General features: G+C 53.0%; 1 protein-coding gene across 5 annotated transcripts in view; it reads right to left on the reverse strand.

Annotated features, from left to right (window-relative positions):
* Nucleotides 1-24,039, reverse strand: part of stag2a (STAG2 cohesin complex component a) — a 78,759-nt gene that overhangs the window by 36,433 nt on the left and 18,287 nt on the right. For 4 of the 5 annotated variants that reach the window (XM_060912585.1, XM_060912587.1, XM_060912584.1 and 1 more), the window contains exons 3-13: nt 7,454-7,532; nt 7,211-7,327; nt 6,861-6,957; nt 6,652-6,728; nt 5,570-5,774; nt 5,283-5,434; nt 1,238-1,311; nt 945-1,068; nt 751-849; nt 318-397; nt 117-224 (exon numbers count right to left, since the gene is read on the reverse strand). In XM_060912585.1, the coding sequence (XP_060768568.1) occupies nt 117-224; nt 318-397; nt 751-849; nt 945-1,068; nt 1,238-1,311; nt 5,283-5,434; nt 5,570-5,774; nt 6,652-6,728; nt 6,861-6,957; nt 7,211-7,327; nt 7,454-7,532 (1,212 nt within the window). The remainder of the gene's footprint in view (nt 1-116; nt 225-317; nt 398-750; nt 850-944; nt 1,069-1,237; nt 1,312-5,282; nt 5,435-5,569; nt 5,775-6,651; nt 6,729-6,860; nt 6,958-7,210; nt 7,328-7,453; nt 7,533-24,039) is intronic. The other variant, XM_060912586.1, reaches the window with a different exon arrangement.

Consider the following 24,039-nt stretch of genomic DNA (forward strand, 5'->3'; position numbering starts at 1 on the left):
TTTAAAAAAAAAAAAAAAATCATGGCCCACTAGATGGCGCTTTGCTGCCCATTAGTGGGCGAGAAACACTGGCATCAACATTGTGCAGCACCGAGTTGATGAGTCATGAGACCTACTTTTTATAAAGGAACTCCCCTGCTGCCACGGCGATGGGACGGTGGGCGGAGTAAACCAGGTGATATACGCTCTCACAATCCTCCGCAGTCAGCACCTCATCACTGCTCCTACACACACACACACACACACTGTATTATATCTTCACCATACCATCAAGTTAAGGTGAAAGGTCAGAGGTGAAGCACTGTAAGGACACTCACTGCAAGACGAGTGTGAGGAGTTTAATGGCCTGAACTGCAACATCATACTCTTTATCCAGAGCCATGGACACAATCCGATCCTAGGAAGGTCAAAAGTCAGAGATTCACTCCACAGGATGTAATTTACAGCCCGTCACCGTGCAAGTCACAGTGTGTCCACAACAGAGTACCCATAACGCACTGCAGTCTGTCTCTGTGTGTGTAAAAATGACAGAGTACCTATAATGACAATGACACTTTAGGACAAAGAAGCAACCTGGACTCAGAGGTTTCTTCCCAAAGTCTGGAGTTCATCTTGACCCATTAGATCTCCTCAGTGCCCATTACAGATTGAAAGCTCTGTCCTAACAACACTTCTACAGTGGTGTGGTTTGGGACACAGCCAAAGTTAGGTGTGGTGTGACAGTGATTACGGTCCCAGTAGAAACATCACCTTAAAGCGGCTGGTGAAGAGTTCCAGTCTGGAGTTCAGCTCTCGGTTGTAATACAAACCCTGCAGGGCAGTGAGACACTTCAACCGCACCTCCCCCTGCTGCTCACAGTGAGAGAGACAGAGAGAGACAATTTCTCCAGAGCAAATAAATGACAATATAAATAACAGTGAGACACACACACACACACACACACCTTATCATGCATGGTCCAGCCTACATATTTCAGGTAGCTGTCATTCAGAAACGCATCACTGTACATCTTCATCCACACACCGATCTCCTCGATACAAATCGCTCTGATATCTGCTATGGCGTCTCTGACACACATACACATGAAGATGGTTTAGCATTCTGATAAAACCTGTCCTGGTCCTCATGAATATTAAGAGTAATATTGAGTGAATGCTCCTCCTGCTCATGAACACTCATCACATTCCATGTGTGAATATTAAATGAGATGTGTGAATATGAAGGTGGTTTGTGTACCTGTATCGATGGATGAACACGCCTTTAAAGATGGCATTCATCATGTTCTCAATCTCATCCTGGTTCTCCTGGAGCTGTGAGACACACACACACCCTTTAGTAACAGAAAACCCACAGGGTTTAATTGTGCGTGCGCGCGCGCACAGACTTCTGTGTAGGTCTGCGTAGTCTTATTTAAAGTGCACCTGACAGCAAAAAACATGTTAATTTCAGCCATATTGAGTGGAATAAAATGACAGATTTACTTGACACATTGCACGACAGAATAGTAACAAACATCGTTTTGAATGACCCGCCACGCAGATAAATCGATATCATGGCGAGCCAACCAGTGATGGGAATAACGGCGTTAGAAATAAACGGCGTTACTAACGGCGTTACTTTTTTTAGTAACGAGTAATCTAACTAATTACTTTTTACATCGTTATAACGCCGTTCCCGTTACTTACAATAAAATACTATGCGTTACTTTATTAAAGCTGTTCTCATCTGGCACGCTGCTCATTCAGCCTTTCTTTACTCTGCTTTCGTGTGGGGCGGGGAGACGCGAGACAACGGCACAGTAAGCCAATCAGAGTAGATTTTAACAGCATACGTAGGTAGGCCACGCCTACTGCACTGCGCACTCTTTCAATGAGAGGACCCAGCGATGGCGAGCGGTCAGCCCAGCACTGCGCTTTCACATTGGAAATACAGCCATTACTTTTCATTACTTGAAATAAAAGGCAAAAATGTTTACGTGCAATGCACATTATGTCGAGGAACAAAGCGTTTGTCCTCGTCAGTGGCCAGTAATTAGTAACAATTTTAATAACTACAAAAATATATTAAATTTGATAGATGTCTTATCTCACATTGTCCCACAAAAATATTAATATAGTGTAGATAACGTTACTAATTGGTTCTGTTAAGTGTCCATTTCAGTCATTAAACACATTTAACATTCACTTTTATTATGATTACACTAATTGAATGAGATTTTTTTTTTTTTTGGAGGGGGAACAAAATGTAACGGAATAATTACTTTCCCTGGTAATTAGTTACTTTTATCACAAAGTAACTCCGTTACTAACTCAGTTACTTTTTGGGAAAAGTAACTAGTAACTATAACTAATTACTTTTTGAAAGTAACGTGCCCAACACTGGAGCCAACCCACGGCCGAGGAAGGCGGCGGATATGACGTCACATGCAGAACCGCTGACAGACATTTTCTCAACTTCTCGTTGTTCACCACTGCTTTGCAAGTGAATATTTTTGCGTCCAAGTCGTTTATTTTGGTGAATATGCCTGCTCGTTGCGTGGCTGGATTTTGCTCCAACCCCAGGGAAGCCGGGTCTAGTCTGTGCACCTTTCCCAAGGATCCCATCAGACGCGAAGAGTGGGCAAAACAAGTGCGCCAGACACAGGAACTGTTTGTGTAAGTATCAATATTTATAACAACAAAATGATATTTTCATTTGAAAACAGACTGTATCTTGGGAGGAAATGATGTCAGGATAGCTTTGTGTATAAAATCAGTCTATCATCTAAAATTTCCAATCACTGACGATATTAGCGTAAAGTAGGAATTTCATGAACATGACCAGATTGAATGTAGTATACAGAGCCTTTGGTCACAAAAATATAATGAAAGATACTCCCAAATTATTATATGCAGTAATCCTGTTATCTCATCACAAATTACAGATCGAATGAAGTCTGAGGTTTTATTCACATGTACATAATATTATAGTACCGTATTTTTCGGACTATAAGTCGCACTTTTTTTCATGGTTCGGCTAGCCATGCGACTTATACTCCGGTGCGACGTATATATGTTTTTTTTTTTTTTTTTTCACCGCGGAATAACTGGAGCTGATGCCGAGTCTGACGACAGCCACGCAGAAGAAGAGGAAACGGCGCTTCATCTGCCGCTGGAGTTGGCAGAGTTGTTCAGAAGCGACACCGAGGATGAGGAATTCAATGGATTTGCTGATTTGGAGTGAAATCGCCAGCTTGATAAACTTGATTGACCTGTGTTTTATTATTAATGATAGGCCTATAGTTATTTAAATAAGTTATGTAGTGATTTTAGGCAGTGCTTAATTTGTGAAGTGGGAGGTCCCGGAACGCAGGAGGTGGGTGGGTCCGGCGACTCAAAAAAAAAAAAAAAAAGGTGGGGGGTGGTTTACTATAACTTTACGCACATGCGCTTATTGTGTGTGTAAAAAAAAAAATAATATCAGACATTATGATCTTAGAAAACACTTTAGTGACGAACAGTTACAGACAGTAATATGTCGTGATATGTTATAAAATATTTTTATTAGGTTATATATTAAATTTATCTTCTAAAATAACAGACTACTCATATCACAACCGGTTTATTTCACCATTGGAGATCAGATCACACAAGACATGAGTTAAATTACTCTTTTTAAGGATTTAAGTAGGCTATTTAAAAGCGGTTGTTGTTTTTTTTTCACTAGACGGTTGTCTTTGGAGATGATATACCTATAGCCTACTTGACCTCTGATTTAATGAAATAAAATTCGACAAAAATGAAGAATGACTCTCCTCGATGATGACTACAGCTTTAATAACACAGATGAAAGAGCCATGGGGCGATAATAAGCCCTACCGGTAAAAATAATCTAAAAGCAAACTGATTAATGCATCAGTAATAGGCTACTAATATTAGTTATAATAGTAATATAGGCTATTAGTAATAACGATAGTGATAGTATTAAAGATAGTAGTAGATATTTAAAATAATCAGACTAGGCTACTTACAGGGCAAAGGGCGCGTCATCACTGCTCAGCTGTTCGTTTATTAAATAAACAATGCAGTCGCGCAGTAACCACGCGCCACTTATCAGATACAATCACAGATTCTATGGATAGAATAACCCTTCAAAAAAGTGCGACTTGTAGTCCGGTGCGACGTATATATGTTTTTTTCGTCTTCATAATGCATTTTTTGGCTGATGCGACTTAAACTCCGGAGCGACGTATAGTCCGGAAAATACGGTATACAGAGTTCAATAAAGTTGGAAAGATATTGGCAGATTCGAACTTCCGGGATCAATAACTCTTCAGTGAAACGTTGTTAAAACACAAAACACACATATTTTCAACCGTAGTAAGATAGACAATGAGCTACAACCTAACTTTCATCAAAACGAGCCATCCTCGGAGCCACAGCAACAACATTAGTGTTTACGAGCAGCACGCAGGGACTGTCTACAAAGTGCAACACCGAAAAGAGACATTACAAAACATATTCAATAACTTCACTATGATACAGTGTGTTTTGTGTTTTAACAACGTTTCACTGAAGAGTTACTGATCCCGGAAGTTCGAATCTGCCAATATCTTTCCAACTTTACTGAACTGTATACAGAGCCTTTGGTCATGAAAATATAATGAAAGATACTCCAAAATATTTATTATATGTAGTAATCCTGTTATATTGTCACAAATTACAGATCGAATGAAGTCTGAGGTTTTATTCACATGTATTCTGTGTCCGAGTTGGAAATCTCGCCTTCTGCAGACAAATTGTCCAGATACGGCTCAAAATGATGAGGCAAAATGCCACCCACTGCTTCGTCTTCATGTAATCCGACATGTCCAGTGTCAACCTCAAAAAGGGCCTCGGTTTTTGAAGACTGGTCAGAGAATCGCTCTGTTTCGTCGGCCATAGCCGCCTTGAAGGCCGAGCAGTCGTTCTGCATGTGACGTCACGGTAAATATGGCGGCCACTGACAGCGGCTTGGTGCTTGGCCAGATTGACGCAACTGCACACAAAGAGTTTCGTTCTGTTGGTGGTTAGTTCTATCATGAAAGTGATCAGTGGTGTTGGTAGTTTTATTACAGAAACCTATTTTAGAGCATAATTTTGCTGTCAGGTGCCCTTTAACTTGGTGTTGTTTTATGTAGAACCATGATCTTAGAGGAAGATTGTTTTTTCCACTGTGTACTGCACCTGCTGTATACAGTTGAAATGACAATAAAACCACTTGACTTCATCTACCCATCCATCTCCAGTCAAGTGCCACATACCTCTTTGCGTTTCTGCAGTAGAAGCTCCAGGCGGTCGTTGGCTCTCTTCCCCAGACTCTTGCTGCGCTCCGTCTCATACTGTCTCTGTGTGTTGTCCATGTTGATGCTCAGATTCAAAGCAACGTTCACCAATGCTGTCATCAGCTTCATCGCTGTTTCACACACACACACACACACACACTATCATCACGCCGCAGGAACAGTCCAGCACTTCAATAACATGTATTTTTGTGGAACTGAGATTTTTCTCTGTCATGTGACCAAACAGTGACCTTCCCAAGACTGACCTGCAAGGGTAGAGGTGTGCCTGAAGGCTCGGACCTGTGAGTCGGACAGGCCGGTGAGGAGTGAGATCACTGTGTCCATCATGTACTCATCATAGATGATGCTGTACTGACACTGACGCACCAAGACACTGATAAACTCACAGAAACCCCACCGGAACTTCTTCCACACAGGACCTGCCATCGTCAGGGGGTAGTCCCCACTGTCCTGTGTATACACACACGCGCCTAAATGAATGCTCATATTTCATCTGTCATCAGTGTCTCAGTGTAAAGGCTCTAGAATCCCTGGCATGGTTATGTGGTTCTGGAAACCTAAATTCAGTTTGTCTCGAACATGCAGTCATTGCAAAAAAGTCCAAAGGGTTGAGAAACCTCACCCCAACTCTAGAATTCTCAGCAATGTTCTACATTCCTCAGTGTGAAGGCTCTTGAATCCTCACTGTGGCTCTAGATTTCTGAACACAACTCTAACCCAACATTCACACCCAAACACGGCGAGAGCGTCAAAATTCACTTGAGCTGCCCTGCCAACAACGCTGGCACGCTCGTGGATGCTCAGTAGCAGAGATAAAATAGGCAGAGACAAGATCATTCAAGATGCTTTGGCTTGAAAACTTTATTTAAAATGGCCACAAAGCAAAACACACATTGACTGGTATATCTTTAATTAAAACAATTTCAGCTATTAAAATAACTTTAAAAATTGGTTAACGATACCAATTGGGGATACCTGGCTCACGCAAAAAACGAATGACTTCTGGTCATTTTGACACTCTTGCCACGTTTGATGTAAAGGTATTAATGCCCTTTGATCGGGTGGGTGAGCAGATTCGAGTTCTAAAACCCTTTATGTGGTTCTGGAACCCTCAGCACAGTTCCAAAACATACAGACTTCTGTGAAATTGTTGAAATTCTGCAAAACCACACACAATCCACACATGACCTCGAGCATGCAGCATTTAGTTTGGGAGAATGTGGTCTGAAACACAGCCAAGAGCAGAGGTCAGAACAGGGAGAGGGCGTGACCATAGCTCCCAATCACCAGGCTAACGCGCACACACACACACACAGGGTAAGCTCACCTCATCAAACTCCTCAGTCATCCTTCTGATGATCTCAGAGTTCTGCATATGACGAAACATGTCTGAACTCACAGCACCTGACACACACACACACACAGATGCACAATTTATCAAGAATAGTGCGGTTTTGTGTATAAAAGTAGTGTGTGAAACAAAAAAGGTCAAAGAAAAATACCTGTATAACCCCCCCCCCACACACACACACACACCTTTACAGCCGGAGCAGTGTATGAAGAAGTTAATGAGGTCCAGCAGAGCAGCATCTCGGTCATTCTTATACGCTTCAATCCAGTCATCTACCACCGACTACACACACACACAGAGGGGAAAAAAGCATATTCAGACGAGTTTATTATCTGAGTATTACTGACCACCTCTGTGTCTGTACAATGTATGGATGTATTTTTTTTTTGTGCGCGTTGTGTGTAGAGTGTGAGTGTGTGTAGAAAGAATGTGTGTGTGGATGTAGAGAGAGGAAGTGTGTGTGTTCGTGCTGATGTGTATAGAATGTGGGTATATAATGTGTGGATGTAGAATGTGTATAAGGGTGTGTGTGTACCTGTGTGGCACTCTTGCCCAGTTTAATGATCTCAAACAGTGTGAGGTTCTCTGTGCCATTCTCCTGATGGTGGCCATTCACTCGACCCTGAGCACGCACCACTGCCTTCTTCCCCTTCTAGACACACGCACCAGATCAATGTCACAGAATCACATCATTACACTAAAAATATAAACACACTTCAATTTAATTCTGACAGCTGATTGGCTGCCAAATGTGTAAATGCGGTGTTTGACTAATTACCTTTCCTTTCCCAGGTTTGAGGCTCCGCCCCTCAGGATCTTCCAAGTCTGTGTCTGAAGAGAACTGAGTATCTGTTTCACTGTGTACACACACACACACACAGAGTTAATTGCAGGATCCGTGTGTGCTGTACTGAGTGAGGGTGGGTGCTGTGTGTGTGTGCTGTACTGAGTGAGGGTGGGTGCTGTGTGTGTGTGCTGTACTGAGTGAGGGTGGGTGCTGTGTGTGTGTGCTGTACTGAGTGGGGGTGGGTGCTGTGTGTGTGCGCTGTACTGAGTGAGGGTGGGTGGTGTGTGTGTGTGCGCTGTACTGAGTGAGGGTGGGTGCTGTGTGTGTGCGCTGTACTGAGTGAGGGTGGGTGCTGTGTGTGTGCGCTGTACTGAGTGAGGGTGGGTGCTGTGTGTGTGCGCTGTACTGAGTGAGGGTGGGTGCTGTGTGTGTGTGCTGTACTGAGTGAGGGTGGGTGCTGTGTGTGTGTGCTGTACTGAGTGAGGGTGGGTGCTGTGTGTGTGTGCTGTACTGAGTGAGGGTGGGTGCTGTGTGTGTGTGCTGTACTGAGTGAGGGTGGGTGCTGTGTGTGTGTGTGTGCTGTACTGAGTGAGGGTGGGTGCTGTGTGTGTGTGCTGTACTGAGTGAGGGTGGGTGCTGTGTGTGTGTGTGCTGTACTGAGTGAGGGTGGGTGCTGTGTGTGTGTGTGCTGTACTGAGTGGGGGTGGGTGCTGTGTGTGTGTGCTGTACTGAGTGAGGGTGGGTGCTGTGTGTGTGTGTGCTGTACTGAGTGGGGGTGGGTGCTGTGTGTGTGTGTGCTGTACTGAGTGAGGGTGGGTGCTGTGTGTGTGTGCTGTACTGAGTGAGGGTGGGTGCTGTGTGTGTGTGTGCTGTACTGAGTGGGGGTGGGTGCTGTGTGTGTGTGCTGTACTGAGTGGGGGTGGGTGCTGTGTGTGTGCGCTGTACTGAGTGAGGGTGGGTGCTGTGTGTGTGTGCTGTACTGAGTGGGGGTGGGTGCTGTGTGTGTGTGCTGTACTGAGTGAGGGTGGGTGCTGTGTGTGTGTGCTGTACTGAGTGAGGGTGGGTGCTGTGTGTGTGCGCTGTACTGAGTGAGGGTGGGTGCTGTGTGTGTGCGCTGTACTGAGTGAGGGTGGGTGCTGTGTGTGTGCGCTGTACTGAGTGAGGGTGGGTGCTGTGTGTGTGCGCTGTACTGAGTGAGGGTGGGTGCTGTGTGTGTGCGCTGTACTGAGTGAGGGTGGGTGCTGTGTGTGTGCGCTGTACTGAGTGAGGGTGGGTGCTGTGTGTGTGTGCTGTACTGAGTGAGGGTGGGTGCTGTGTGTGTGTGCTGTACTGAGTGAGGGTGGGTGCTGTGTGTGTGTGCTGTACTGAGTGAGGGTGGGTGCTGTGTGTGTGTGTGTGCTGTACTGAGTGAGGGTGGGTGCTGTGTGTGTGTGCTGTACTGAGTGGGGGTGGGTGCTGTGTGTGTGTGCTGTACTGAGTGGGGGTGGGTGCTGTGTGTGTGTGCTGTACTGAGTGAGGGTGGGTGCTGTGTGTGTGTGCTGTACTGAGTGAGGGTGGGTGCTGTGTGTGTGTGCTGTACTGAGTGAGGGTGGGTGCTGTGTGTGTGTGCTGTACTGAGTGAGGGTGGGTGCTGTGTGTGTGTGTGTGCTGTACTGAGTGAGGGTGGGTGCTGTGTGTGTGTGCTGTACTGAGTGAGGGTGGGTGCTGTGTGTGTGTGTGCTGTACTGAGTGAGGGTGGGTGCTGTGTGTGTGTGCTGTACTGAGTGAGGGTGGGTGCTGTGTGTGTGTGCTGTACTGAGTGAGGGTGGGTGCTGTGTGTGTGTGCTGTACTGAGTGAGGGTGGGTGCTGTGTGTGTGTGTGTGCTGTACTGAGTGAGGGTGGGTGCTGTGTGTGTGTGCTGTACTGAGTGAGGGTGGGTGCTGTGTGTGTGTGTGCTGTACTGAGTGGGGGTGGGTGCTGTGTGTGTGTGCTGTACTGAGTGGGGGTGGGTGCTGTGTGTGTGTGCTGTACTGAGTGGGGGTGGGTGCTGTGTGTGTGTGCTGTACTGAGTGAAGGTGGGTGCTGTGTGTGTGTGCTGTACTGAGTGGGGGTGGGTGCTGTGTGTGTGTGCTGTACTGAGTGGGGGTGGGTGCTGTGTGTGTGTGCTGTACTGAGTGAGGGTGGGTGCTGTGCGTGTGCGCTGTACTGAGTGAGGGTGGGTGCTGTGTGTGTGTGCTGTACTGAGTGGGGGTGGGTGCTGTGTGTGTGTGCTGTACTGAGTGAGGGTGGGTGCTGTGTGTGTGTGCTGTACTGAGTGGGGGTGGGTGCTGTGTGTGTGTGCTGTACTGAGTGAGGGTGGGTGCTGTGTGTGTGTGCTGTACTGAGTGAGGGTGGGTGCTGTGTGTGTGTGCTGTACTGAGTGGGGGTGGGTGCTGTGTGTGTGTGCTGTACTGAGTGAGGGTGGGTGCTGTGTGTGTGTGCTGTACTGAGTGAGGGTGGGTGCTGTGTGTGTGTGCTGTACTGAGTGAGGGTGGGTGCTGTGTGTGTGTGTGCTGTACTGAGTGAGGGTGGGTGCTGTGTGTGTGTGCTGTACTGAGTGAGGGTGGGTGCTGTGTGTGTGTGCTGTACTGAGTGAGGGTGGGTGCTGTGTGTGTGTGTGCTGTACTGAGTGGGGGTGGGTGCTGTGTGTGTGTGCTGTACTGAGTGAGGGTGGGTGCTGTGTGTGTGTGCTGTACTGAGTGGGGGTGGGTGCTGTGTGTGTGCGCTGTACTGAGTGAGGGTGGGTGCTGTGTGTGTGTGCTGTACTGAGTGGGGGTGGGTGCTGTGTGTGTGCGCTGTACTGAGTGAGGGTGGGTGCTGTGTGTGTGCGCTGTACTGAGTGAGGGTGGGTGCTGTGTGTGTGCGCTGTACTGAGTGAGGGTGGGTGCTGTGTGTGTGCGCTGTACTGAGTGAGGGTGGGTGCTGTGTGTGTGCGCTGTACTGAGTGAGGGTGGGTGCTGTGTGTGTGCGCTGTACTGAGTGAGGGTGGGTGCTGTGTGTGTGCGCTGTACTGAGTGAGGGTGGGTGCTGTGTGTGTGCGCTGTACTGAGTGAGGGTGGGTGCTGTGTGTGTGCGCTGTACTGAGTGAGGGTGGGTGCTGTGTGTGTGCGCTGTACTGAGTGAGGGTGGGTGCTGTGTGTGTGCGCTGTACTGAGTGAGGGTGGGTGCTGTGTGTGTGCGCTGTACTGAGTGAGGGTGGGTGCTGTGTGTGTGTGCTGTACTGAGTGAGGGTGGGTGCTGTGTGTGTGTGCTGTACTGAGTGAGGGTGGGTGCTGTGTGTGTGTGCTGTACTGAGTGAGGGTGGGTGCTGTGTGTGTGTGCTGTACTGAGTGAGGGTGGGTGCTGTGTGTGTGTGTGTGCTGTACTGAGTGAGGGTGGGTGCTGTGTGTGTGTGCTGTACTGAGTGAGGGTGGGTGCTGTGTGTGTGTGTGCTGTACTGAATGAGGGTGGGTGCTGTGTGTGTGTGTGCTGTACTGAGTGGGGGTGGGTGCTGTGTGTGTGTGCTGTACTGAGTGGGGGTGGGTGCTGTGTGTGTGTGCTGTACTGAGTGGGGGTGGGTGCTGTGTGTGTGTGCTGTACTGAGTGAAGGTGGGTGCTGTGTGTGTGTGCTGTACTGAGTGGGGGTGGGTGCTGTGTGTGTGTGCTGTACTGAGTGAGGGTGGGTGCTGTGTGTGTGTGTGTGCTGTACTGAGTGAGGGTGGGTGCTGTGTGTGTGTGTGCTGTACTGAGTGGGGGTGGGTGCTGTGTGTGTGTGCTGTACTGAGTGGGGGTGGGTGCTGTGTGTGTGTGCTGTACTGAGTGAGGGTGGGTGCTGTGTGTGTGTGCTGTACTGAGTGAGGGTGGGTGCTGTGTGTGTGTGCTGTACTGAGTGAGGGTGGGTGCTGTGTGTGTGTGTGCTGTACTGAGTGAGGGTGGGTGCTGTGTGTGTGCTGTACTGAGTGAGGGTGGGTGCTGTGTGTGTGTGTGCGCTGTACTGAGTGAGGGTGGGTGCTGTGTGTGTGCTGTACTGAGTGAGGGTGGGTGCTGTGTGTGTGTGTGTGCTGTACTGAGTGGGGGTGGGTGCTGTGTGTGTGCTGTACTGAGTGGGGGTGGGTGCTGTGTGTGTGCTGTACTGAGTGGGGGTGGGTGCTGTGTGTGTGTGTGTGTGCTGTACTGAGTGAGGGTGGGTGCTGTGTGTGTGTGCTGTACTGAGTGAGGGTGGGTGCTGTGTGTGTGTGTGTGTGGTGTGTGTGTGTGTGTGTGTGTGCTGTACTGAGTGAGGGTGGGTGCTGTGTGTGTGTGTGCTGTACTGAGTGAGGGTGGGTGCTGTGTGTGTGCTGTACTGAGTGGGGGTGGGTGCTGTGTGTGTGTGTGTGTGCTGTACTGAGTGAGGGTGGGTGCTGTGTGTGTGTGTGCGCTGTACTGAGTGAGGGTGGGTGCTGTGTGTGTGTGTGCGCTGTACTGAGTGAGGGTGGGTGCTGTGTGTGTGTGTGTGTGTGTGTGCTGTACTGAGTGAGGGTGGGTGCTGTGTGTGTGCTGTACTGAGTGGGGGTGGGTGCTGTGTGTGTGCGCTGTACTGAGTGAGGGTGGGTGCTGTGTGTGTGTGTGCGCTGTACTGAGTGAGGGTGGGTGCTGTGTGTGTGTGTGTGTGTGTGTGCTGTACTGAGTGGGGGTGGGTGCTGTGTGTGTGTGTGTGTGTTGTACTGAGTGGGGGTGGGTGCTGTGTGTGTGTGTGTGTGTTGTACTGAGTGAGGGTGGGTGCTGTGTGTGTGTGTGTGTGCTGTACTGAGTGAGGGTGGGTGCTGTGTGTGTGTGTGTGTGTGTGTGTGTGTGTGTGTGTGTGCTGTACTGAGTGAGGGTGGGTGCTGTGTGTGTGTGTGTGTGTGTGCTGTACTGAGTGAGGGTGGGTGCTGTGTGTGTGTGTGCGCTGTACTGAGTGGGGGTGGGTGCTGTGTGTGTGTGTGCGCTGTACTGAGTGGGGGTGAGTGCTGTGTGTGTGTGTGCGCTGTACTGAGTGGGGGTGGGTGCTGTGTGTGTGTGTGCGCTGTACTGAGTGGGGGTGGGTGCTGTGTGTGTGTGTGTGTGCTGTACTGAGTGGGGGTGGGTGCTGTGTGTGTGCTGTACTGAGTGAGGGTGGGTGCTGTGTGTGTGTGTGTGTGTGTGTGTGTGTGTGTGTGTGTGTGTGTGTGTGCGCGCTGTACTGAGTGGGGGAGGGTGCTGTGTGTGTGTGCTGTACTGAGTGAGGGTGGGTGCTGTGTGTGTGTGTGTGTGTGTGTGTGTGCGCTGTACTGAGTGAGGGTGGGTGCTGTGTGTGTGTGTGTGTGTGTGTGCTGTACTGAGTGGGGGTGGGTGCTGTGTGTGTGTGTGCTGTACTGAGTGGGGGTGGGTGCTGTGTGTGTGTGCTGTACTGAGTGAGGGTGGGTGCTGTGTGTGTGTGTGCTGTACTGAGTGAGGGTGGGTGCTGTGTGTGTGTGTGTGTGTGTGTGCTGTACTGAGTGAGGGTGGGTGCTGTGTGTGTGTGTGTGTGTGTGCTGTACTGAGTGGGGGTGGGTGCTGTGTGTGTGTGTGCTGTACTGAGTGGGGGTGGGTGCTGTGTGTGTGTGTGTGTGTGTGTGTGTGTGTGTGTGTGCTGTACTGAGTGAGGGTGGGTGCTGTGTGTGTGTGTGCTGTACTGAGTGAGGGTGGGTGCTGTGTGTGTGTGTGCTGTACTGAGTGAGGGTGGGTGCTGTGTGTGTGTGTGTGTGTGTGTGTGTGTGTGTGTGTGTGTGCTGTACTGAGTGAGGGTGGGTGCTGTGTGTGTGTGTGCTGTACTGAGTGGGGGTGGGTGCTGTGTGTGTGTGCTGTACTGAGTGAGGGTGGGTGCTGTGTGTGTGTGTGCTGTACTGAGTGAGGGTGGGTGCTGTGTGTGTGTGCTGTACTGAGTGGGGGTGGGTGCTGTGTGTGTGTGCTGTACTGAGTGGGGGTGGGTGCTGTGTGTGTGTGCTGTACTGAGTGAGGGTGGGTGCTGTGTGTGTGTGTGCTGTACTGAGTGAGGGTGGGTGCTGTGAGTGTGTGTGTGTGTGTGTGTGCGTGTGTGTGCGCTGTACTGAGTGGGGGTGGGTGCTGTGTGTGTGCTGTACTGAGTGAGGGTGGGTGCTGTGTGTGTGTGTGTGTGTGTGTGTGTGTGCGCTGTACTGAGTGGGGGAGGGTGCTGTGTGTGTGTGCTGTACTGAGTGAGGGTGGGTGCTGTGTGTGTGTGTGTGTGTGTGTGTGTGTGTGTGTGTGCGCTGTACTGAGTGAGGGTGGGTGCTGTGTGTGTGTGTGTGTGTGTGTGTGCTGTACTGAGTGAGGGTGGGTGCTGTGTGTGTGTGTGCTGTACTGAGTGGGGGTGGGTGCTGTGTGTGTGTGCTGTACTGAGTGGGGGTGGGTGCTGTGTGTGTGTGTGCTGTACTGAGTGGGGGTGGGTGCTGTGTGTGTGTGCTGTACTGAGTGAGGGTGGGTGCTGTGTGTGTGTGTGTGTGTGTGTGTGTGTGTGTGTGCGCTGTACTGAGTGAGGGTGGGTGCTGTGTGTGTGTGTGTGTGTGTGTGTGTGTGTGTGTGTGTGCTGTACTGAGTGAGGGTGGGTGCTGTGTGTGTGTGTGCTGTACTGAGTGGGGGTGGGTGCTGTGTGTGTGTGCTGTACTGAGTGAGGGTGGGTGCTGTGTGTGTGTGTGCTGTACTGAGTGGGGGTGGGTGCTGTGTGTGTGTGCTGTACTGAGTGAGGGTGGGTGCTGTGTGTGTGTGTGCTGTACTGAGTGGGGGTGGGTGCTGTGTGTGTGTGTGTGTGTGTGTGTGTGTGTGTGTGTGTGTGCTGTACTGAGTGAGGGTGGGTGCTGTGTGTGTGTGTGCTGTACTGAGTGGGGGTGGGTGCTGTGTGTGTGTGCTGTACTGAGTGAGGGTGGGTGCTGTGTGTGTGTGTGTGTGTGTGTGTGTGTGTGTGTGTGTGTGTGCTGTACTGAGTGAGGGTGGGTGCTGTGTGTGTGTGTGCTGTACTGAGTGGGGGTGGGTGCTGTGTGTGTGTGCTGTACTGAGTGGGGGTGGGTGCTGTGTGTGTGTGCTGTACTGAGTGGGGGTGGGTGCTGTGTGTGTGTGCTGTACTGAGTGAAAGTGGGTGCTGTGTGTGTGTGCTGTACTGAGTGGGGGTGGGTGCTGTGTGTGTGTGCTGTACTGAGTGGGGGTGGGTGCTGTGTGTGTGTGCTGTACTGAGTGAGGGTGGGTGCTGTGTGTGTGCTGTACTGAGTGAGGGTGGGTGCAGTGTGTGTGCTGTACTGAGTGAGGGTGGGTGCTGTGTGTGTGTGTGTGCTGTACTGAGTGAGGGTGGGTGCTGTGTGTGTGTGTGCTGTACTGAGTGAGGGTGGGTGCTGTGTGTGCTGTACTGAGTGAGGGTGGGTGCTGTGTGTGTGTGTGTGCTGTACTGAGTGGGGGTGGGTGCTGTGTGTGTGTGCTGTACTGAGTGGGGGTGGGTGCTGTGTGTGTGTGTGTGCTGTACTGAGTGGGGGTGGGTGCTGTGTGTGTGTGCTGTACTGAGTGAAGGTGGGTGCTGTGTGTGTGTGTGTGTGCTGTACTGAGTGGGGGTGGGTGCTGTGTGTGTGTGTGTGTGTGTGTGTGTGTGTGTGTGCTGTACTGAGTGAGGGTGGGTGCTGTGTGTGTGTGTGTGTGTGCTGTACTGAGTGAGGGTGGGTGCTGTGTGTGTGTGTGTGTGCTGTACTGAGTGGGGGTGGGTGCTGTGTGTGTGTGTGCGCTGTACTGAGTGGGGGTGGGTGCTGTGTGTGTGTGTGCGCTGTACTGAGTGGGGGTGGGTGCTGTGTGTGTGTGTGCGCTGTACTGAGTGGGGGTGGGTGCTGTGTGTGTGTGTGTGTGCTGTACTGAGTGGGGGTGGGTGCTGTGTGTGTGTGTGCGCTGTACTGAGTGGGGGTGGGTGCTGTGTGTGTGTGTGTGTGTGTGTGTGTGTGTGCTGTACTGAGTGGGGGTGGGTGCTGTGTGTGTGTGCTGTACTGAGTGGGGGTGGGTGCTGTGTGTGTGTGTGCGCTGTACTGAGTGAGGGTGGGTGCTGTGTGTGTGTGTGTGTGTGCTGTACTGAGTGGGGGTGGGTGCTGTGTGTGTGTGCTGTACTGAGTGGGGGTGGGTGCTGTGTGTGTGTGCTGTACTGAGTGAGGGTGGGTGCTGTGTGTGTGTGCTGTACTGAGTGGGGGTGGGTGCTGTGTGTGTGTGTGTGTGTGCTGTACTGAGTGAGGGTGGGTGCTGTGTGTGTGTGTGTGTGCTGTACTGAGTGAGGGTGGGTGCTGTGTGTGTGTGCTGTACTGAGTGGGGGTGGGTGCTGTGTGTGTGTGTGCTGTACTGAGTGAGGGTGGGTGCTGTGTGTGTGTGCTGTACTGAGTGGGGGTGGGTGCTGTGTGTGTGTGTGTGTGTGTGTGTGCGCTGTACTGAGTGAGGGTGGGTGCTGTGTGTGTGTGCGCTGTACTGAGTGGGGGTGGGTGCTGTGTGTGTGTGTGCGCTGTACTGAGTGGGGGTGGGTGCTGTGTGTGTGTGTGCGCTGTACTGAGTGGGGGTGGGTGCTGTGTGTGTGTGTGCGCTGTACTGAGTGGGGGTGGGTGCTGTGTGTGTGTGCGCGCTGTACTGAGTGGGGGTGGGTGCTGTGTGTGTGTGCGCGCTGTACTGAGTGGGGGTGGGTGCTGTGTGTGTGTGTGCGCTGTACTGAGTGGGGGTGGGTGCTGTGTGTGTGTGTGCGCTGTACTGAGTGGGGGTGGGTGCTGTGTGTGTGTGTGCGCTGTACTGAGTGGGGGTGGGTGCTGTGTGTGTGTGTGCGCTGTACTGAGTGGGGGTGGGTGCTGTGTGTGTGTGTGCGCTGTACTGAGTGGGGGTGGGTGCTGTGTGTGTGTGTGCGCTGTACTGAGTGGGGGTGGGTGCTGTGTGTGTGTGTGCGCTGTACTGAGTGAGGGTGGGTGCTGTGTGTGTGTGTGTGCTGTACTGAGTGGGGGTGGGTGCTGTGTGTGTGTGTGCGCTGTACTGAGTGGGGGTGGGTGCTGTGTGTGTGTGTGCGCTGTACTGAGTGAGGGTGGGTGCTGTGTGTGTGTGCTGTACTGAGTGGGGGTGGGTGCTGTGTGTGTGTGTGCTGTACTGAGTGAGGGTGGGTGCTGTGTGTGTGTGTGCTGTACTGAGTGGGGGTGGGTGCTGTGTGTGTGTGCTGTACTGAGTGGGTGTGTGTGTGCGTGTGCGCTGTACTGAGTGGGTGTGTGTGTGTGTGTGTGTGCGTGTGCGCTGTACTGAGTGGGTGTGTGTGTGTGTGTGTGTGTGTGCGTGCGCTGTACTGAGTGAGGGTGGATGCTGTGTGTGTGTGTGCTGTACTGAGTGAGGGTGGGTGCTGTGAGTGTGTGTGTGTGTGTGCGTGTGTGTGCGCTGTACTGAGTGGGGGTGGGTGCTGTGTGTGTGCTGTACTGAGTGAGGGTGGGTGCTGTGTGTGTGTGTGTGTGTGTGTGTGCGCTGTACTGAGTGGGGGTGGGTGCTGTGAGTGTGTGTGTGTGTGTGTGTGTGTGTGTGCGCTGTACTGAGTGGGGGTGGGTGCTGTGTGTGTGTGTGTGTGTGTGTGTGTGTGTGTGTGTGTGCGCTGTACTGAGTGAGGGTGGGTGCTGTGTGTGTGTGTGCTGTACTGAGTGGGGGTGGGTGCTGTGTGTGTGTGCTGTACTGAGTGGGGGTGGGTGCTGTGTGTGTGTGCTGTACTGAGTGGGGGTGGGTGCTGTGTGTGTGTGCTGTACTGAGTGGGGGTGGGTGCTGTGTGTGTGTGTGTGTGTGTGTGTGCGCTGTACTGAGTGAGGGTGGGTGCTGTGTGTGTGTGCGCTGTACTGAGTGGGGGTGGGTGCTGTGTGTGTGTGTGCGCTGTACTGAGTGAGGGTGGGTGCTGTGTGTGTGTGCTGTACTGAGTGTGTGTGTGTGTGTGTGTGCGCTGTACTGAGTGGGGGTGGGTGCTGTGTGTGTGTGTGCTGTACTGAGTGAGGGTGGGTGCTGTGCGTGTGCGCTGTACTGAGTGGGTGTGTGTGTGCGTGTGCGCTGTACTGAGTGAGGGTGGGTGCTGTGAGTGTGTGTGTGTGTGTGCGCGCGTGTGTGTGCGCTGTACTGAGTGGGGGTGGGTGCTGTGTGTGTGCTGTACTGAGTGAGGGTGGGTGCTGTGTGTGTGTGTGTGTGTGTGTGTGTGTGTGTGCGCTGTACTGAGTGGGGGAGGGTGCTGTGTGTGTGTGCTGTACTGAGTGAGGGTGGGTGCTGTGTGTGTGTGCGCTGTACTGAGTGAGGGTGGGTGCTGTGTGTGTGTGTGTGTGTGTGCTGTACTGAGTGGGGGTGGGTGCTGTGTGTGTGTGCTGTACTGAGTGGGGGTGGGTGCTGTGTGTGTGTGCTGTACTGAGTGGGGGTGGGTGCTGTGTGTGTGTGTGCTGTACTGAGTGGGGGTGGGTGCTGTGTGTGTGTGCTGTACTGAGTGAGGGTGGGTGCTGTGAGTGTGTGTGTGTGTGTGTGTGTGTGTGTGCTGTACTGAGTGAGGGTGGGTGCTGTGTGTGTGTGCTGTACTGAGTGAGGGTGGGTGCTGTGTGTGTGTGCTGTACTGAGTGGGGGTGGGTGCTGTGTGTGTGTGCTGTACTGAGTGAGGGTGGGTGCTGTGTGTGTGTGCTGTACTGAGTGAGGGTGGGTGCTGTGTGTGTGTGCTGTACTGAGTGAGGGTGGGTGCTGTGTGTGTGTGCTGTACTGAGTGAGGGTGGGTGCTGTGTGTGTGTGTGCTGTACTGAGTGGGGGTGGGTGCTGTGTGTGTGTGCTGTACTGAGTGGGGGTGGGTGCTGTGTGTGTGCGCTGTACTGAGTGAGGGTGGGTGCTGTGTGTGTGTGCTGTACTGAGTGGGGGTGGGTGCTGTGTGTGTGTGCTGTACTGAGTGGGGGTGGGTGCTGTGTGTGTGTGCTGTACTGAGTGAGGGTGGGTGCTGTGTGTGTGTGTGCTGTACTGAGTGGGGGTGGGTGCTGTGTGTGTGTGCTGTACTGAGTGAGGGTGGGTGCTGTGTGTGTGTGCTGTACTGAGTGAGGGTGGGTGCTGTGTGTGTGTGTGCTGTACTGAGTGGGGGTGGGTGCTGTGTGTGTGTGCTGTACTGAGTGAGGGTGGGTGCTGTGTGTGTGTGCTGTACTGAGTGAGGGTGGGTGCTGTGTGTGTGTGCTGTACTGAGTGAGGGTGGGTGCTGTGTGTGTGTGCTGTACTGAGTGAGGGTGGGTGCTGTGTGTGTGTGTGCTGTACTGAGTGGGGGTGGGTGCTGTGTGTGTGTGCTGTACTGAGTGGGGGTGGGTGCTGTGTGTGTGCGCTGTACTGAGTGAGGGTGGGTGCTGTGTGTGTGTGCTGTACTGAGTGAGGGTGGGTGCTGTGTGTGTGTGCTGTACTGAGTGAGGGTGGGTGCTGTGTGTGTGTGCTGTACTGAGTGAGGGTGGGTGCTGTGTGTGTGTGCTGTACTGAGTGAGGGTGGGTGCTGTGTGTGTGCGCTGTACTGAGTGAGGGTGGGTGCTGTGTGTGTGCGCTGTACTGAGTGAGGGTGGGTGCTGTGTGTGTGTGCTGTACTGAGTGAGGGTGGGTGCTGTGTGTGTGCGCTGTACTGAGTGAGGGTGGGTGCTGTGTGTGTGCGCTGTACTGAGTGAGGGTGGGTGCTGTGTGTGTGCGCTGTACTGAGTGAGGGTGGGTGCTGTGTGTGTGCGCTGTACTGAGTGAGGGTGGGTGCTGTGTGTGTGTGCTGTACTGAGTGAGGGTGGGTGCTGTGTGTGTGTGCTGTACTGAGTGGGGGTGGGTGCTGTGTGTGTGCGCTGTACTGAGTGAGGGTGGGTGCTGTGTGTGTGTGCTGTACTGAGTGAGGGTGGGTGCTGTGTGTGTGTGCTGTACTGAGTGAGGGTGGGTGCTGTGTGTGTGTGCTGTACTGAGTGAGGGTGGGTGCTGTGTGTGTGTGCTGTACTGAGTGAGGGTGGGTGCTGTGTGTGTGTGCTGTACTGAGTGAGGGTGGGTGCTGTGTGTGTGTGCTGTACTGAGTGAGGGTGGGTGCTGTGTGTGTGTGTGTGCTGTACTGAGTGAGGGTGGGTGCTGTGTGTGTGTGCTGTACTGAGTGAGGGTGGGTGCTGTGTGTGTGTGTGCTGTACTGAGTGAGGGTGGGTGCTGTGTGTGTGTGTGCTGTACTGAGTGGGGGTGGGTGCTGTGTGTGTGTGCTGTACTGAGTGGGGGTGGGTGCTGTGTGTGTGTGCTGTACTGAGTGGGGGTGGGTGCTGTGTGTGTGTGCTGTACTGAGTGAAGGTGGGTGCTGTGTGTGTGTGCTGTACTGAGTGGGGGTGGGTGCTGTGTGTGTGTGCTGTACTGAGTGAGGGTGGGTGCTGTGTGTGTGTGTGTGCTGTACTGAGTGAGGGGTGGGTGCTGTGTGTGTGTGCTGTACTGAGTGAGGGTGGGTGCTGTGTGTGTGTGCTGTACTGAGTGAGGGTGGGTGCTGTGTGTGTGTGCTGTACTGAGTGAGGGTGGGTGCTGTGTGTGTGTGTGCTGTACTGAGTGAGGGTGGGTGCTGTGTGTGTGCTGTACTGAGTGAGGGTGGGTGCTGTGTGTGTGTGTGCGCTGTACTGAGTGAGGGTGGGTGCTGTGTGTGTGTGCTGTACTGAGTGAGGGTGGGTGCTGTGTGTGTGTGTGTGCTGTACTGAGTGGGGGTGGGTGCTGTGTGTGTGCTGTACTGAGTGGGGGTGGGTGCTGTGTGTGTGCTGTACTGAGTGGGGGTGGGTGCTGTGTGTGTGTGTGTGTGCTGTACTGAGTGAGGGGTGGGTGCTGTGTGTGTGTGCTGTACTGAGTGAGGGTGGGTGCTGTGTGTGTGTGTGTGTGTGCTGTACTGAGTGAGGGTGGGTGCTGTGTGTGTGTGTGCTGTACTGAGTGGGGGTGGGTGCTGTGTGTGTGTGCTGTACTGAGTGAGGGTGGGTGCTGTGTGTGTGCTGTACTGAGTGGGGGTGGGTGCTGTGTGTGTGTGTGTGTGCTGTACTGAGTGAGGGTGGGTGCTGTGTGTGTGTGTGCGCTGTACTGAGTGAGGGTGGGTGCTGTGTGTGTGTGTGTGTGCTGTACTGAGTGAGGGTGGGTGCTGTGTGTGTGCTGTACTGAGTGGGGGTGGGTGCTGTGTGTGTGTGTGTGCGCTGTACTGAGTGAGGGTGGGTGCTGTGTGTGTGTGTGCGCTGTACTGAGTGAGGGTGGGTGCTGTGTGTGTGTGTGCGCTGTACTGAGTGAGGGTGGGTGCTGTGTGTGTGTGTGTGTGTGTGCTGTACTGAGTGGGGGTGGGTGCTGTGTGTGTGTGTGTGTGTTGTACTGAGTGGGGGTGGGTGCTGTGTGTGTGTGTGTGTGTTGTACTGAGTGAGGGTGGGTGCTGTGTGTGTGTGTGTGTGCTGTACTGAGTGAGGGTGGGTGCTGTGTGTGTGTGTGTGTGTGTGTGTGTGTGTGCTGTACTGAGTGAGGGTGGGTGCTGTGTGTGTGTGTGTGTGTGTGCTGTACTGAGTGAGGGTGGGTGCTGTGTGTGTGTGTGCGCTGTACTGAGTGGGGGTGGGTGCTGTGTGTGTGTGTGCGCTGTACTGAGTGGGGGTGAGTGCTGTGTGTGTGTGTGCGCTGTACTGAGTGGGGGTGGGTGCTGTGTGTGTGTGTGCGCTGTACTGAGTGGGGGGTGGGTGCTGTGTGTGTGTGTGTGTGCTGTACTGAGTGGGGGTGGGTGCTGTGTGTGTGCTGTACTGAGTGAGGGTGGGTGCTGTGTGTGTGTGTGTGTGTGTGTGTGTGTGTGTGTGTGTGTGTGCGCTGTACTGAGTGGGGGAGGGTGCTGTGTGTGTGTGCTGTACTGAGTGAGGGTGGGTGCTGTGTGTGTGTGTGTGTGTGTGTGCGCTGTACTGAGTGAGGGTGGGTGCTGTGTGTGTGTGTGTGTGCTGTACTGAGTGGGGGTGGGTGCTGTGTGTGTGTGTGCTGTACTGAGTGGGGGTGGGTGCTGTGTGTGTGTGCTGTACTGAGTGAGGGTGGGTGCTGTGTGTGTGTGTGCTGTACTGAGTGAGGGTGGGTGCTGTGTGTGTGTGTGTGTGTGTGCTGTACTGAGTGAGGGTGGGTGCTGTGTGTGTGTGTGTGTGTGTGTGTGTGTGTGCTGTACTGAGTGGGGGTGGGTGCTGTGTGTGTGTGTGCTGTACTGAGTGGGGGTGGGTGCTGTGTGTGTGTGTGTGTGTGTGTGTGTGTGTGTGTGTGTGTGTGTGTGCTGTACTGAGTGAGGGTGGGTGCTGTGTGTGTGTGTGCTGTACTGAGTGAGGGTGGGTGCTGTGTGTGTGTGTGCTGTACTGAGTGAGGGTGGGTGCTGTGTGTGTGTGTGTGTGTGTGTGTGTGTGTGTGTGTGTGCTGTACTGAGTGAGGGTGGGTGCTGTGTGTGTGTGTGCTGTACTGAGTGGGGGTGGGTGCTGTGTGTGTGTGCTGTACTGAGTGAGGGTGGGTGCTGTGTGTGTGTGTGCTGTACTGAGTGGGGGTGGGTGCTGTGTGTGTGTGCTGTACTGAGTGAGGGTGGGTGCTGTGTGCGTGTGTGCTGTACTGAGTGAGGGTGGGTGCTGTGAGTGTGTGTGTGTGTGTGTGTGTGTGCTGTACTGAGTGGGGGTGGGTGCTGTGTGCGTGTGTGCTGTACTGAGTGAGGGTGGGTGCTGTGTGTGTGTGTGTGTGTGTGTGTGTGTGCTGTACTGAGTGGGGGTGGGTGCTGTGTGTGTGTGCTGTACTGAGTGAGGGTGGGTGCTGTGTGCGTGTGTGCTGTACTGAGTGAGGGTGGGTGCTGTGAGTGTGTGTGTGTGTGTGTGTGTGTGCTGTACTGAGTGGGGGTGGGTGCTGTGTGCGTGTGTGCTGTACTGAGTGAGGGTGGGTGCTGTGTGTGTGTGTGTGTGTGTGTGTGTGTGCTGTACTGAGTGAGGGTGGGTGCTGTGTGCGTGTGTGCTGTACTGAGTGAGGGTGGGTGCTGTGTGTGTGTGTGTGTGTGTGTGTGTGTGCTGTACTGAGTGGGGGTGGGTGCTGTGTGTGTGTGCTGTACTGAGTGGGGGTGGGTGCTGTGTGTGTGTGCTGTACTGAGTGGGGGTGGGTGCTGTGTGTGTGTGCTGTACTGAGTGAGGGTGGGTGCTGTGTGTGTGTGTGCTGTACTGAGTGAGGGTGGGTGCTGTGAGTGTGTGTGTGTGTGTGTGTGCGTGTGTGTGCGCTGTACTGAGTGGGGGTGGGTGCTGTGTGTGTGCTGTACTGAGTGAGGGTGGGTGCTGTGTGTGTGTGTGTGTGTGTGTGTGCGCTGTACTGAGTGGGGGTGGGTGCTGTGAGTGTGTGTGTGTGTGTGTGTGTGTGTGTGCGCTGTACTGAGTGGGGGTGGGTGCTGTGTGTGTGTGTGTGTGTGTGTGTGTGTGTGTGTGTGTGTGCGCTGTACTGAGTGAGGGTGGGTGCTGTGTGTGTGTGTGCTGTACTGAGTGGGGGTGGGTGCTGTGTGTGTGTGCTGTACTGAGTGGGGGTGGGTGCTGTGTGTGTGTGCTGTACTGAGTGGGGGTGGGTGCTGTGTGTGTGTGCTGTACTGAGTGGGGGTGGGTGCTGTGTGTGTGTGTGTGTGTGTGTGTGTGTGTGCGCTGTACTGAGTGAGGGTGGGTGCTGTGTGTGTGTGCGCTGTACTGAGTGGGGGTGGGTGCTGTGTGTGTGTGTGCGCTGTACTGAGTGAGGGTGGGTGCTGTGTGTGTGTGCTGTACTGAGTGTGTGTGTGTGTGTGTGTGTGCGCTGTACTGAGTGGGGGTGGGTGCTGTGTGTGTGTGCTGTACTGAGTGGGTGTGTGTGTGCGTGTGCGCTGTACTGAGTGAGGGTGGGTGCTGTGAGTGTGTGTGTGTGTGTGTGTGTGCGCGCGTGTGTGTGCGCTGTACTGAGTGGGGGTGGGTGCTGTGTGTGTGTGCTGTACTGAGTGGGGGAGGGTGCTGTGTGTGTGTGTGTGTGTGTGTGTGTGCTGTACTGAGTGGGGGTGGGTGCTGTGTGTGTGTGCTGTACTGAGTGGGGGTGGGTGCTGTGTGTGTGTGCTGTACTGAGTGGGGGTGGGTGCTGTGTGTGTGTGTGCTGTACTGAGTGGGGGTGGGTGCTGTGTGTGTGTGCTGTACTGAGTGAGGGTGGGTGCTGTGAGTGTGTGCTGTACTGAGTGAGGGTGGGTGCTGTGTGTGTGTGTGTGTGTGTGTGCTGTACTGAGTGGGGGTGGGTGCTGTGTGTGTGTGCTGTACTGAGTGGGGGTGGGTGCTGTGTGTGTGTGTGCGCTGTACTGAGTGAGGGTGGGTGCTGTGTGTGTGTGTGTGTGTGCTGTACTGAGTGGGGGTGGGTGCTGTGTGTGTGTGCTGTACTGAGTGGGGGTGGGTGCTGTGTGTGTGTGCTGTACTGAGTGAGGGTGGGTGCTGTGTGTGTGTGCTGTACTGAGTGAGGGTGGGTGCTGTGTGTGTGTGCTGTACTGAGTGAGGGTGGGTGCTGTGTGTGTGTGCTGTACTGAGTGAGGGTGGGTGCTGTGTGTGTGTGCTGTACTGAGTGAGGG

The sequence above is a fragment of the Neoarius graeffei genome, chromosome 28 (genome assembly GCF_027579695.1).
Source record: "Neoarius graeffei isolate fNeoGra1 chromosome 28, fNeoGra1.pri, whole genome shotgun sequence".
Taxonomy (NCBI): Eukaryota; Metazoa; Chordata; class Actinopteri; order Siluriformes; family Ariidae; genus Neoarius; species Neoarius graeffei.